Genomic DNA, 14,812 nt, shown 5'->3' with positions numbered 1-14,812 from the left:
AATTGTAGAGAAGAGGTTGCGTGGGTTGGAAGCTTGAGAGGAAATGACTGCAGAGAAATAATTTTGCTTGGTGACAGTGAGTTCAAGTGTTGTAGCTGGGCTTTGCAGTCCATGAAGTCAGCGCTGGGGCCAGATTTTGCTCCACTTACGCTCAGCTGCACGAGCAGACTTTTGTTGCTGTTTGGTGTGATTGTTGTGCCAGAGTCGAGGGTTGGCAGGACGGGGGTAGCGGAAGGTGGCAGGGGCAATTTTATCCAGAGCCAGAGAGAGAGTGTGGTTGAACCGAGTGATAGCTTTATCTGGAAATGTGATTTTAGGGAGGGTCGGGGTTAGGGACGTAAGGCAGTTTGAGAATAGGTTGAGGTCAAGGGTACATATTTCTCTCTGCCATTGACCAGGTCTGGGATGTAGCAAAGGGGGGGGGGAGAGCTCAATAGGTTGAAAGTGATAAGAAAGGGGAAATGGGGAGTTGTCCAGGAGAGTGAGGTTGCAAAGTTTGGAAAAGACCAGGTCTAAAGTGTGTCCAGCAATGTGTGTGGGGCCGCTTTGTTCTGTGTGGGTCCAAAGGAGGAGGTAATGGAGAGCACTTTGACTGAGGAAGGATGGTTGGGCTCATCCACTGCAACAATAAAGTCACCGAGGATGAGGGTGGCAGGTCATTGGAAAGCATATGTGGGAGCCAGGAGGCAAAGTTATCAAAAAAAAAGCCAAGCTTCAGTGAGGGCCAGGATGTTCAGAGATTTAGAAAGGAGAAGGTTGTGTAAGAAAGTTAATTTATTGCCAACAGATCTGGCATTCCATAGACTGCCAGAGAATGGGGGTAAGAAATTATGGGTAGGGTGAATAGGGATGAGGTTAAAGAAGGGAGTAACTTGCAGAAAGTGTAGGGGAGAGGCTGTGGGGGGACCAGGGTTGGGTGAGATGTCACCAGAAAGTAACTGTAGTGAAAAAAGGTGCCAGGAGCACAGACAGAGAGAGCAGGAGAGTGAAGGAGCAAAGAGACAATGAGATATCAGACTGGGGAGGAGAGGGAATAGAGCCAGCAAAGAGAGTGCAGGGTAATATTAATACATAAAAAAATAATACATTGTAACAGATAATTGAGAAGCATATGAGCTCAATAAACAATGTGGCAAAAAGTCCTCGTGAGCCGGTCCTGGAATATGGGTAGTAGTGAGGCTTATAAGCTTGTTGAGTTCCAGGAGTGGGATGAGTCAGTCACAGAGATGGCTTGGTGAGATAGCAGGTCAGAATGGCAGCAGTAGAGGTTGTGTTGGAGTCGGGTGGATGAATCAGTCCAAAGGCAGAGGATGGGAGTTGCAGAGTGTCATTGTATGCCCAATTCTGTTCCAATTCCTGCTTCCATTCCCTGGAATAATTCCCACCACACTTATAACTTGGCACTTGCCTGTTGTTCAAATAGAAGTGCCTTGGGCCCTGAACATGGATGGACTAATAAGAGTAACAAGGAATTTGGGGTTTCAGTTGAACCTGGTTAGGGAGGGGTTGGCAGGGCAATAAATATCAATGTGCACTCAGCTGGAACAAAGGGATAGTGAGCAGATAAATCTATGGGGAGATTTGTTGCTGCAATAAAATGTAGCCCCTCTCTTCTCTCCTCCAATGACCTACTAATGACTTCCTCACTCATAACCTCATCACACGCACGGCTCCAAGACTTTTCTAGAGCTGCCCCCAGTCTTTCTGCCTATTTAAAACCCAACGCTTTAACCCTTACCTACCCGTCCTCTTCTGTCTCCTAAACCCTCACTACTTCCCATCATTCCATATCCCGTCTCCTATCATGTGACACTTTCCCCTCCTAGATTGTAAGCTCTTCGGACAGCGCTGCATAATATGTTGGCGCTATATGAATAATAACACTGCACAACAACGATTTTGCTACTGGGAATAACACGTGATTTACATATCGAGTGCGCTGATTCCAAATCTGAACTCAGAATTTGCCTATCATGTACAGATTTTAGGTTATAGATGTGCTATAGCTGTTTAAATGGTCGGTAATTGGGTAATGTATTTTTACATGGGAACATTGTATCAGTTGCAGCTACCACTATGCCTGCTGCCACCTTAGCTGAATTACGCCCCCTGGTGGTATGTATGTTCCAGCAGCGGCTATCGGGGCAAGTCAGTGAGCTGACGTCAGAAATATATATATGATGTATATAAGCGGAGATGGACCAAGGGCTTGTCTCTAGTGCAAAGCCATCTTATTGGATGGTACAGCTCGGCCATAGTGAGTCCGTTTTGAGATAACGATGAGTAGGCCAAGCTGTGGTAATAAACCGGACAATTTTTCCTACATTTGTGGTAAATATACCCCATGTGATCAACGCAAGAACCTAACCAAGAGGGTGAGATTTGCTTACAAGTATTACTTTGGATGTGAAATTGGGGATTAGGATAAAAGCTGGGCACCTCTTACCTGCTGTCAGGTGAGTTACCTTGGCCTAACACAATGGCTGAATGGGAAAAGGAATAAAATGGCTTTCGCTGTGCCTATGGTTTGGCGTCAGCCATTAGACCGTCACTCGGGCCGCTACTTCTGTATGAGTAAGATTGCCGGGTTTTTGAAGAAGACTTAAATCAAAAATCATCTATCCTGATTGTGAATCTGCTCTGAATCCAGGGCCACACGATGCAGAGGATAAAGGGCCACATGATGCAGAGAATCCAGGGCCAGTCCCCCCTATATCTGTTATCACTGACAGTGACATATCGGATGAGGAACACGAGGGTGATGTCCATGTTAATGAATGGTATGAACCCCAATTTGAAGAGGGTCAGCCACATTTTATAAGCCAATCAGATTTAGATGATCCAGTAAGGGACCTGTCTGAAGTCTGAGCTGTTAGCCTCCACATTAAAGGAGTGGAATTTGCTACAAAAAAGAACGACAACTTCACACTTTCCTGATCGTCACACACAGTTCTCAGGTTATTACAAGCTGGAAGACGACATTTGCTTCTGTACAGACGTGAGTGGTCTAATGATGGAGTTGGGTTCATATCAGAGCAATGGAGATTGTTCATAGACTCGAGCAATGCAAGTCTGAAAGCTGTATTGCTGCATAAAGGTAACGAAAACCTTCTGTTCCTCTAACCAATGCCGAGGCAATGAAGGAGACATACAAATCCATGGAGGTCATTGTGATATTGAATAATTATTCAGAACACAAGTGGAACGTTTGTGGTGATATGAAGGTGGTGGCACTCCTTGGCCTGCAATACAGAATATTTGTGCTTTCTGTGCCTGCGGACCAGTCGTGATGACAGCAACCATTACAAAGTGAAAGAACGGCCACCCAGACCTGAACACACTGCTGGCCAGTACAACGTGAAGAATAAATCACGCAATGATCCACAGAAAGTTTACCTTCCACCACTTCATAATAAACTTGGATTAATGAGAAACGTTGTTGTTGCAATAGATCGTGATGGTTTGGGATTTCAGTATCTGAAGGACAAGTTTGGAAAAGTTATACCAGATGTTAAACTGAAAGCAGACATTTTTATTGGTCCCCAAATCCACAATTTGATGCGTGAAGCCAGATTCAGAGACAAACTCGGCCCACTGAACTTGCTGCTTGGGATTCATTTGTGCTAGATGCACAAAACCTTCTGGGCAACCAGCGAGCTGAAAATCATGCTGAACATATGAACAACACGTGAACATGCTAACAACATGCTAACAACATGCCAACAACATGCCATCAACTTGGCTGCCGAATGTCACCTAAAATTCATTTCTTACATTCCCATCTGGACTTCTTCCCACAAAGTTTGGGTTATGTGAGTGATGAAGGGGAAAGGTTCCATCGGGACATTTCTGTTATGGAAACAAGATATCACGGCCGGTGCACCCCCAACATGATGGGCGACTACTGCTGGTCCTGCAATGGGAGACAGCGGAGTGCCACAAACACAAATGGCTGAAACACTTCTGAAGCGTACGTGTGTGTTGGACAATGACTCGGGTGAATTATGTGTCATTGTATATAACTACGTTTTTGGAACGTCATGGAACTATGAGGCAAAAGTTAGTTATGTAGAAATAGATACATATATAGAGATTACATAGTAACTGCAGAACCGGAGCTAATTCGTCTAAAAACTTGAGATCCTGACGTCCCAGGCAGATTCGGGTTCAGCGCACTTCGTTACGTATAGGGATTAGACCATTTATTTTCTTGTGATCTAATGATACAAGGGGCTTCTAGAGGTATAAAACGTCCTGATGCCGGAGGATTGGCCCACATGGCTGTATATTGGACAGCACCGGTGCAGTTTGGTTTCATTTGATGTTTTGTACTTGGCTCCGGTTCTGTAGGCGATATTCGGTTATATTAATCCCACTGATATAATACACGGTGGGGGATGTGCTGAAACAAGACCACGCCCTTCACCACAAGCCACCCCCAGTATTTTATCTTTTTTTTTTTTTTTAGTAAGAAAAGCGCAAACCTCGCCCAGTTTTCAGGCTGAATTCATGGTCAGTTGAGGATCATATATTCATAGTTCAGACATGACACTAAACGGGAATATAGACGGGACACACGGTAAAAAAAAATCACACCCGAACCCCACACCGGAAACTGCATCATCGCTATCCTCCATCTGTCTGAGGTGACAGAGTGCTAGCCCCGCCTCTTCAGCATACATTCCTCCCCCTCGCATGGTTGCCGTGAGACCCCACCTCCTACAAGAACGACTTTTGTACATGCGCACTAAACATTATACCGGCTGAAGACGCGGGGCACGCCGGGAGATGTAGTGCTGATGGGCAGACGTCCTTTCGGAGGAGAAAAACGTGAAACTATAACCCCCATAATGCATTGCGCTCTCCTCCCGGCATTCCAGTAAAGTGAGCTTTGATTGGTTAGGAAGCCGGCGGCACGTGGAGGCGAGTGTGAGACCCGGAGAGGTGAGGATACCCGTGGGAGATACTGAGAAGGCCGGACACAGGGTGACAGGTAGTCCTGGAGGAAGACTGGTGATGGCTGGGGGCTGTATTGTATGTGACATGCATAGTGAGGGCAGTCTGGGAGGGTGTTGTAGCCAGGAGAAGAGGAAGATGAAGGGTCAGGTTAGTCATGGGGGGGGGGGAGGAATGTGGAAAGTGGAAAGGGGGGATGTGAGATGAAGGGGTGGCCGGGAAAGGGAGGGGGACACTGTCTGATCAAGGGGTGACTGGGGGAGGAGGGGGGGGGGTAATGTGGGATCAAGGGGTGACTGGGGGAGGGGGGACAATGTGGGATCAAGGGGTGGCCGGTAAAAAGGGGAGGGGGGACAGTGTGGGAACAAGTGGTGGCAATGAAAGAGGGGAGGAAATGTGGGATCAAGTGGTTTCCGGGAAAGAAGAGTGGGTAAAATGTGGGATCTCTTGGAGGCCGGGAAAGGGGAGCAAATGTGGGAACAAGTGGCGGCCTGGAAAGGGGGGGGGATGTGGGATTTTGAATCGGGGGTGGCCAAGAAAAGTGGGGGAGGTGTGGGATCAGAGTGGTGACCTTTTATGAAAACTTAATAATTATGCCAATATCATTGAGGTTTGGTGAGGGGTTGCTGGGAGGCAGGATGTATGTGTTGCCTGGGGGCGGTTGTTGAGTAAGTGGAGCGTTGATAATCTTGGTTGGAGGTAGAAGACTTCCTTTGTGAGAGAAGAAATACACTTTAGTCTCACTCGCTCTGCACTCTGTTTTTAGGCTTTGCAGACTTTGTGATCAGCAGAAATGCCCTCTGACCTGGCCAAGAAGAAGGCTGCCAAGAAAAAGGAGGCAGCCAAAGCTCGCCAGAGGCCTAAGAAAGACAATGGAGATCCAGCTCCTGAGGAAGTGGAGCCACAGCCGTCCAATGGCACCCCAGCTGCAGGCAAGTCACCCTGGGAATTCGGTCACCCTGGGAATTCGGTCACCCTGGGAATTCGGTCACCCTGGGAATTCGGTCACCCTGGGAATTCGGTCACCCTGGGAATTGGCAATTGGTTTACGATGTGTCAATTGATGGACAAACAACATAGTAAAGCACAACAGGGGATATTATATTTGTACATTGAACTATTTTATTTAAAATACCATGAAAAGGAAATACATTTCAGAACAATAAGGGCACTATTTATAAAGCAGGGAATCTGACATTCCCCCAATCATTCCCTATTAATTGTTCTTGGCACAAAGTCCACTTGTTCAGGAAATGCAATCATCTACTTATTTTTACAAATCTGTCCAAACTACAGCAGAGACCTTGAAAATACTTTCTAACACAGAAGCATCAGTGGTTTGCCACTGGTGATTTATTCACCTTGCATACAGGAACATTGATTTTGTATTACTAGGTCTTGTGGCATTGCCTGTGTGATTTCCCTAGCAGCAGCAGAGACCTTATTGTGCTTGTACATACCCGGGGAGACCCCCATACATTATTATATATATTAGGTACAATACAATGTTTTATACCATTGTTCTAGATTCTTCTATCAGTAGATCAGCAGACCTTGTGTTCAGACGATTCCAGCACAGAGTTCCGACTTTCTTGATTCACTAACCCACTAATCTTCCTTTTGTCATGAGACTTGTATCCATGGTTTAAATAGGATATATTCCTTCTCTGGCACCTAATCGGGCACACCATATTCTACTGTCATGAAATAGTAAATGTAGGAAGAACGGTCATTTCTCATTTTCTTTCAATACATTTTGTTACTGTCAGCTATTGGATCTGTAAGCAGTGTTTAATAAAATGTTTGGCAGTGCACACAATAAAGATTTCTGTTTTTAGGAAGATCTAATTAGGTAAGTCCACATTCAGAATGTTCTCTCCCTTGGCAGGTGGGATCCCTGTCCTTGTTGGTTGGCCTCATTCTGTCTCGCCATGGATTCCTGTTCTGGATTACAAGATTCCGCTGTATTTCTTGCTCCAAATATCTCAATGTTTTGTCCCAGGTTACACAGAGAGATGCCAAAGAGATTGATTGCACCCAACAGGGTTGGAGACACAGAATAGATTATAGTACAGCCCCATGCGGATATCTGTAGCCTTAGGTTTCCTCTAGGTGTGTAAGGTTTTTGTTGCTGCTTGTGTCCTAACTAGGGAAATTCACTTTCTCCTTTGGTCCTGATGTCACCTATGCAGAGTTATAGAAAATGTTGTCACCAGGACATGAATGGTGGAAAGTCTTTCAGTTGGGGCACCTATTCTGGTGACGAGTATCACAAGGCATTTTTCCTCACTCCAAGCATTCCTTAGGGTGTATTAAATAATAATCAGTATTAATATTACACAGCGCTGTATCTTACAATCTAATAGTAGGGGCATATATTTGGCACTGAACATGATCCCTACATATGCAGTCTTCTGCTCAGCAACGAGGTGCAGTACAACATCCTTGTTGGGTAGATTCCCCAGATTTAGGAAACAGGTAAAATCCACCCAAAACTGAAAGTTCAGGCCAGTTCTAGTATGATGATAAAATGCCTTTCTCTGTGTTGGTTTTTCAGAACAAATTCTAAAATGGCCACTTTCCAAAATTTCTAAGTGTGTTTTATTTTTATTTTTGTTCTAGATGTAGACGAGGTTACACGGCAGGTTGAGGAATTTGAACTCCGTAAGGCTGCTGCCCGGGCAGTGACTGGTGTGCTGGCATCACATCCAAACAGTACAGACGTACACATCATTAATATGTCTCTGACATTCCATGGCCAGGAATTACTGAGTGACACAACTTTAGAGCTGAACTCGGGCCGTCGTTATGGTCTCATTGGGCTGAATGGGACAGGTAAGGCTCATAATGAATCTGCTCTGGTTTGTTGAAAGATTGCAGTCTTCTGGTATTTAAGGGGGAAATGGCAGTGGGGGCTCATTTTTTATATCTAAAACCAAAAAAATTCTTAATTTTATTTGGAATAGAAAATGGTTTAAAAAAAGGTCTGTTTCCATGTTTAGAGATTTTCCTTTTATTTCTAGTTCTTTAGCAATTACAGAATGCTAGATAAAATCTCCCAAATGCTCACTTAGATAGCGTTTACTGCAAGCACTGCCCCTAATTGTAAATCTTCTTCTCTGTTCGTCTTCTGGTTTGGGGTGCCTATCATTTTCAGTCCCAGTCACGCCAGGACTAATGCGAAGGATGAATCTCTCTAGTAGGGAGACCGGGAAAGAAATGGATTTAAAAATGAAAAGTTTTGGCATGTCATGTGATCCAGACACATTTGTGACAAAATATTATGATGAGTTGTCAGATATACTGAGCAGATGTCATATTGGTCATTATAGACAACTTGCTGAGGGTTGTCACCGTCCTACGATGACTATCATTGTATGGTTTGCTTCTTCTCTACAGGAAAGTCAATGTTTTTGTCAGCAGTGGGTGGGCGAGAGGTGCCAATACCAGAGCACATCGACATATATCACCTAACACGGGAGATGCCACCAAGTGACAAGACTGCACTCCAATGTGTGATGGAGGTGGACACTGAAAGGACCATGCTGGAGAAGGAGGCCGAACGGCTGGCACATGAAGATGGTGAGATTACATCTGTTGGAATTCATTGGCTGTAACGTCTGATTCATAATGTTCTTTAGATTCAATTCACCTCTTTTCATTTTCATCTGTTCCTATATTGCCACTTTATCGGGCCTGTTGTCCTGTGTTTGTAGCTGAGTGTGAGAAGCTGCTAGAGATCTACGAGCGGCTGGAGGAGTTGGATGCTGCTAAAGCGGAGGTGCGTGCATCCCGGATCCTGCATGGTTTGGGCTTTTCTCCAGCCATGCAAAGAAAGAAGCTGAAAGATTTTAGTGGAGGTTGGAGAATGCGAGTTGCTTTGGCCAGGTATTAAGGATTTCTTTTTTTTGTGGTGTTTGTCATTACCGAGTCCCTCGGCACTTCTGTAAATGATGTCTTTGTCTTTAGAGCTTTGTTCATCCGACCATTCATGTTACTTCTGGACGAACCAACTAATCACCTTGATCTGGAGGCCTGTGTGTGGTTGGAAGAAGAGCTGAAATCGTGAGTTCCTTTATTGTGTGGCTGAGCACTTCTCCCTAGATATGTTCTAATATCTCAGAAAATGCCTCCAAATTTGGTTTTATGCATCTGTTTATTATTCTACTTTTCAGTTTTCGAAGAATCTTGGTTCTTATTTCTCATTCGCAAGATTTCCTGAATGGAGTTTGTACAAATATAATCCACTTACACAACCGAAAACTAAAATATTACACAGTGAGTAGTTGTTCTTTGTTGATGGGTGATTATGAAGAGAAGGGGCTGTGCTTTGATGAGGATGGACTGTTATGTGTGTGGGGGTTCTGGAACGCTTTATGAAGAGTTTGTTGTGCACTCTGTTAGAGGGGATGGGGGTGGTATGAAGGGAGATCCATATGCTCTGTGGGGGGTTATAATGAGGCAACTGTCCATTTTGTGGGGGGGCTGATGGTATGAAGAGGGAACTGTGCACTCTCTGGGACAGACCATATTAATTTAGATGTGTTAGGAACTGTATGAAGAGGAAGTGGTGTACTTTAAATTGTCTCATGAGAGTTCCTTTATCCTTTCACTCACAATAGGGCAATTATGATCAATATGTGAAGACCCGACTGGAGCTGGAAGAGAATCAAATGAAGAGATTTAACTGGGAGCAGGATCAGATTGCACACATGAAGGTGAGCAGCATGTTCACAGAATAGAGAGATCGGATAGTATACACAAAAGTGTGTAAATGTATGGAATTGGGGGTTCCAATATTATGCATGAAGGTAAACAATTGCATGCGTGAAATAAAGGTCAGGTTGCACATATGATGTATGGCATTTACATGAAATCTAGGGATCAGATGGCATGGTGAGAACAAACCGCACTAATGGAGGTAATTGGGCAGGGTTGTATATAAGATTCTTACATACATGTTTCACCTTTATCTCTAGAATTATATTGCACGGTTTGGTCACGGCAGTGCTAAGCTGGCTCGTCAGGCCCAGAGCAAAGAAAAAACTCTACAGAAGATGATGTCCTCAGGGCTGACAGAGCGAGTGGTCATGGATAAAGTAAGTTATGGGATATATGGGGACCTTGTGATAGAACTGCATATAGCTTATTGGGTTTGTCTGTGTCCAAGCAAGTACAGAAGATTTGGGATGGGGGAGCTAAGCTCAGTACATAGAGTTTATTTGGGGGTATCTGAGTTTGAGGGTGGCTGCATATTAGAGCTCAGTACCCAGAATCCCAAACAGCGCACTTGGCTGAGGTCAGTACATAAATCTGTATCTTGTATTTCTGGTTTACAATTCTGTCTTATGCCCCTTACACTCCAATCTGTTGTTTTAGACTCTGTCCTTCTACTTCCCCTCCTGTGGAAAGATTCCACCTCCAGTTATTATGGTCCAGAACGTCAGCTTTCGCTACACTCAGGATGGGGTAAGACAATGAAGATTTGATTGATTTCTCTATTCCTGCTCTCACTCGCTCAACATAAAACATCTTTGTTTTTCCTCAGCCTCTGATCTACAAGAACTTAGAGTTTGGAATTGACTTGGATACCCGGGTGGCCCTTGTGGGGCCTAATGGAGCTGGTAAATCCACTTTGCTGAAACTACTGACAGGAGAGGTGAGCATTTCTTTCTTAAGAGGTTCTTCACATAACGGACAATAATCATTGTAGACCTGATGTATTATATCCGATGCTAGGTGGGGGTTACTTCAATATTATTTGAATATTCTACCATTTCCCTAATTTTGTTTAGTTGCTGCCATCTGATGGGATGATCAGGAAACATTCTCATGTCAAGATTGGTCGATATCATCAACACTTAACTGAACAGCTTGACCTTGACCTTTCACCTCTGGAATATATGATGAAGTGTTACCCTGAAATAAAAGAGAAGGAGGAAATGAGGAAGATCATTGGGAGATATGGACTGACTGGGAAGCAGCAGGTGAGACCTTTCTGGCTGTGTGAATTTTGTCTGTCACCATAAATATCATCCTCTGTATAACGCTGAAATGTGAAATGACCTCCCAACCCTCTCATACTTGTGCATGTTAGGTGAGTCCGATTCGCAACCTGTCTGATGGACAGAAATGCCGTGTATGCTTTGCTTGGCTAGCTTGGCAGAGTCCGCACATGCTTTTCCTGGATGAGCCGACCAATCACCTGGACATTGAGACCATTGATGCTCTGGCAGACGCCATCAATGAGTTTGAGGGAGGAATGATGCTCGTCAGCCACGATTTCCGACTTATTCAGCAGGTAAGATGCCAGACTAGCAGGCAATGTGCTGGTTTTTCTTGGCTAGGGTGTGATTCCCTCTTTAACCCTTGGTATTCTGGTTGGCTGCAGGTGGCACAGGAGATCTGGGTGTGTGAGAAACAAACAGTTACAAAGTGGAATGGAGACATTTTATCCTACAAACAGCATCTGAAATCCAGACTGAACAATGATGAGCCGCAACGTAGAGGCAACTGAACAAGTGCTTTGTCACGAAGCAAATAGATTCCCACTTTCCCTCCGCCTATGGCAAATAAAGTCTCTATAGTCATCAGCTTGAACAAGTATCCATTGCTCTGGATGGCCACCCCTGAATGTCCCCAAATAAAGACATAAGTGAATGGGCCCATGGGCAGCGAGTGAAAGGTTGTCACTAACAGGCTTCTCAGGAAAGGATGTGGATAGTGTTCAGCTTCCAGCTGTGGTGGGCCCAGAGGGTGGAGCGTCTTTTAGTTTCTACTGCGCTCTCATCATCTGATTCCCGTTCATTTCTTTTGGGTTTTTTTGTTTTTTGTTTTTTTAAGCAAATTATTTATCTGTAACTGAAGAGATACAATAAAGAGAGAAACTCTGTTCTGTAACTAATTGGCTGACAGACTATCTAGAGGTGATGGAACAGATATTTTTTTATGCTTAGAGGGGATATTTCTTGTGTTTAAATCCTTTATTTATAAACTTTACAAAGTGTATTACAATGTACAGTAACTAAAGCAATCCAAATCATTTTACCTTGTTATTGTGGGCCACAGTAGAACTTGGCAGTATTAGCACCTCTTTGGGAGTGTGGACATTTCTCAATTTCAGAACCCCTATTCTTATATATATGAGCTGTAAGATAACCTCTAAAAATACTAATATAAAAGACAGGGACACCTCTGTCCTCAGTTATTGGTAAGCCTAAGTTTGCTTCAAAACGCTCCTTAAGGACAATGAATGAAAGGGTTAACTTATAAGGGTTTACAGGAGAAGCACAAAACCCCTTCTAAAAGGTCTGGTCATAGCCAAAAGGAGGACAAGACATGTTCCCTTACATATCTGCCTAGGAGAGGCTAAAGCTGGGTAAAGTCTCTAGAATGAACATTATAATATTTCAATGCAGAGCTTGGAAAAAAGTAGCAAGGTCCCTTCTGCAAAAACAAAAAAAACTTCTGTGCCTGTCCTTGTGTCATTGCAGTCACTGCCATTTTCTTGTGGTCCATTTCTGGGTAACAAATCTTCAGCCATCTTGGTCAGGCCGGGATCACATAAGTCCTCCCCATACTCATTGGAGTTCATTCTGTTCATTCAAATGTCAAGAGGCCGTCTAGTGTTATAACTTGTCTGTCCTTTCTGAGAGTGGCCAGTCAGAATATTCTACCATCCATGATAATCTCAGCTAATAAATTTGTGGCAGATTAATTGGAAGTTTCTTACCCCTCTCTCTTCAGAAGTGAAAGTACCCGGAATGTGGCCTTGCAGGCATATGTAGGAAATGCGGAGGTGCCGTGTTCCTTCAGCACAACAATAGACCTGAAAATAACCCAAAATTTGTGGCACTAATCATTTTTTTATATTTAGGGTTTGATCCTTTTTGTTGTAATAAACACTTCTAATCCAGGCCTACCTTTATCTGAAGAGTGACAGTCTAGGCGGGGCACTTTGTAGGTCTTGTGGGATGCCTATTTTATTTTTTATTGTTAAATATCCCAAAAATGAATCAGCTGGAGGTGGCCCTTTCCCCCTGTAGAAGCACGTTCCTTGCCAGTGCATTGCAATGCCCCACCAAGCTCAAATCTAAAACATCTGAGAAAGGTTTGCAAAGCTATGTTAGATTTCTGTACTGAAAGATGTCAGCTGCCACTGCTTGTCATCACACAACAAGGTAAATTCAGCAAAATCTGTGCAGACACGAGATGAACATTATAGCTGCATATCCATACAATGTCCGTGGTTTGAAAGATAATAAAGGCAGATGATGAAAACATGGACTAGACGGGCTATATCTGTCATATGTAATAGAATCATGTGGTTAATGTACATACAGCAATATTCTTACCAGATTCAGGAATCCACTATACCGCAATCTGGAAATTTAACAAGGACATGCAATCTGTCAGTTCTTGCAAGTTACAGATCCAGTTTAGACTTTTATGCCATGGCATGATCAAAGGAAGTTTTATGTTTAAGATGTAGAAAAATATTCTTATTCAAATTTACTGTCTTAGAATTATGTGCATTGGGAAAACTCATCTTTTTTCAATGTCCTGGTACATTGCCATGGCATGCAGGGTTGCATACCTCACTTCCTTACATATCTATTACTGTGCATTTGTGTAACTTTACAAGGTTAGAAGGTTAACGCCTTACTAGTTGCTGGGTTAGACCCCCTTTTTCTTTCGGAACGGCCATAATTCTTCATTTCATAGATTGAACAACAGCCTGGAAACATTTCTCAAGGATTTTGGTCCATATTGGCATTACCCAGCCGAGGCAGATTTGTCAGCAAATTGAATGCAAATTTCCGGTTCCATCCCAAAGGTTCTTTGTTGGCTTGAGCTCTGGTGACTGCGGAGGCCATTTAAGTCCAGTGAACCCATTTTCATTATCACTAAACCAGTATGAGATGATCTGAGCTCCTGCTGGAAGTAGCCATGAGAAGATGGGGACACCATGCTCGTTTGTGGGTCTATGGGTTACTGGTGTCGTTCTATCAATCTGCCCATTCTTCCCTGGAATCAACAAGACATATTCACCCAGTGGGCTGATACTCGCGGGATATCTCCCCTTTTATAAAGCATTTTCTGTAAAACCTAGAGATGGCTGTGGATGAAAATCTCATGATCAACTGAAATGGCCAACCCAGCCCACAGATTATATGACAATGTGTCCATGTCTAAATGATATTTGTGTTACCAAGCAGCTGCATGGAGTTTATATTTAGTGATTTGTAAGGCTTGCTGCATTGTGTATTTGTCACCCGGTTCCTTATATTCATATGGCGAGGGGCTCCGGGATTTATGACTAATGTGGAAAAAATATTGTTTCCTGAGATCTTAGTAAGTTCTGGAGCTTAGAGGCTTGTAAAGCTTTGGACAAATGATATTCTGGTATTTGGTAGCAAAAAGCTTTATAAATATTCTGGCTATACAGATCATATCAACACCATATAAATAAAAATATCCAGAGAACAAAGCAAACATTGACAAATCCTCCCAGCATGAAGCCAAACGAGATTCACTTCTGTATTATAAATATACAAATACATTTGTGTGAATCCAAAGAATGAGGGGGAATGTATTACACATGATACTAACTGAGAACAGAAATGTCACATCATACAAATAAATGGATAGCAAGTGCGCTCACACTACCAGATGCAGCAAGATATTTGCCAAAAATGTCCCCCAATATCCCTAAAAAATATTAATTAGCCGGAATCATTTAGGTAACAATATTTCAGTTCCAAATCCCTCCACAGCTCCTCCCCCACCTACCTGATACGCAAATCCCTCCACAGCTCCTCCCCCACCTACCTGATACGCAAATCCCTCCACAGCT

The 14,812-nt window shown here is 43.6% G+C and overlaps 1 protein-coding gene across 2 annotated transcripts; it reads left to right on the top strand.

Annotated features, from left to right (window-relative positions):
- Positions 1 to 4,796: 4,796 nt before the first annotated feature.
- On the top strand, positions 4,797 to 11,860 carry ABCF2 (ATP binding cassette subfamily F member 2). 2 transcript variants are annotated; one of them, XM_072413156.1, is made up of 14 exons: positions 4,797 to 4,944; positions 5,723 to 5,888; positions 7,579 to 7,791; positions 8,356 to 8,538; positions 8,673 to 8,844; positions 8,926 to 9,021; positions 9,132 to 9,234; positions 9,579 to 9,674; positions 9,936 to 10,055; positions 10,336 to 10,425; positions 10,505 to 10,615; positions 10,752 to 10,943; positions 11,054 to 11,257; positions 11,348 to 11,860. In XM_072413156.1, the coding sequence occupies exons 2-14, from the start codon at positions 5,750 to 5,752 to the stop codon at positions 11,471 to 11,473; spliced, it is 1,845 nt and encodes a 614-aa protein (XP_072269257.1). In that variant the 5' UTR covers positions 4,797 to 4,944; positions 5,723 to 5,749; the 3' UTR covers positions 11,474 to 11,860. The 2 variants fall into 2 exon arrangements, with proteins under 2 accessions (XP_072269257.1, XP_072269256.1); XM_072413155.1 differs by having other exon boundaries at positions 4,863 to 4,993.
- Positions 11,861 to 14,812: the final 2,952 nt, after the last annotated feature.

This window comes from Pyxicephalus adspersus, chromosome 5 (genome assembly GCF_032062135.1).
Source record: "Pyxicephalus adspersus chromosome 5, UCB_Pads_2.0, whole genome shotgun sequence".
NCBI lineage: Eukaryota > Metazoa > Chordata > Amphibia > Anura > Pyxicephalidae > Pyxicephalus > Pyxicephalus adspersus.
Note: the sequence above shows the minus strand (reverse complement) of the source record. Positions and strands in the feature narration are given on the sequence as shown.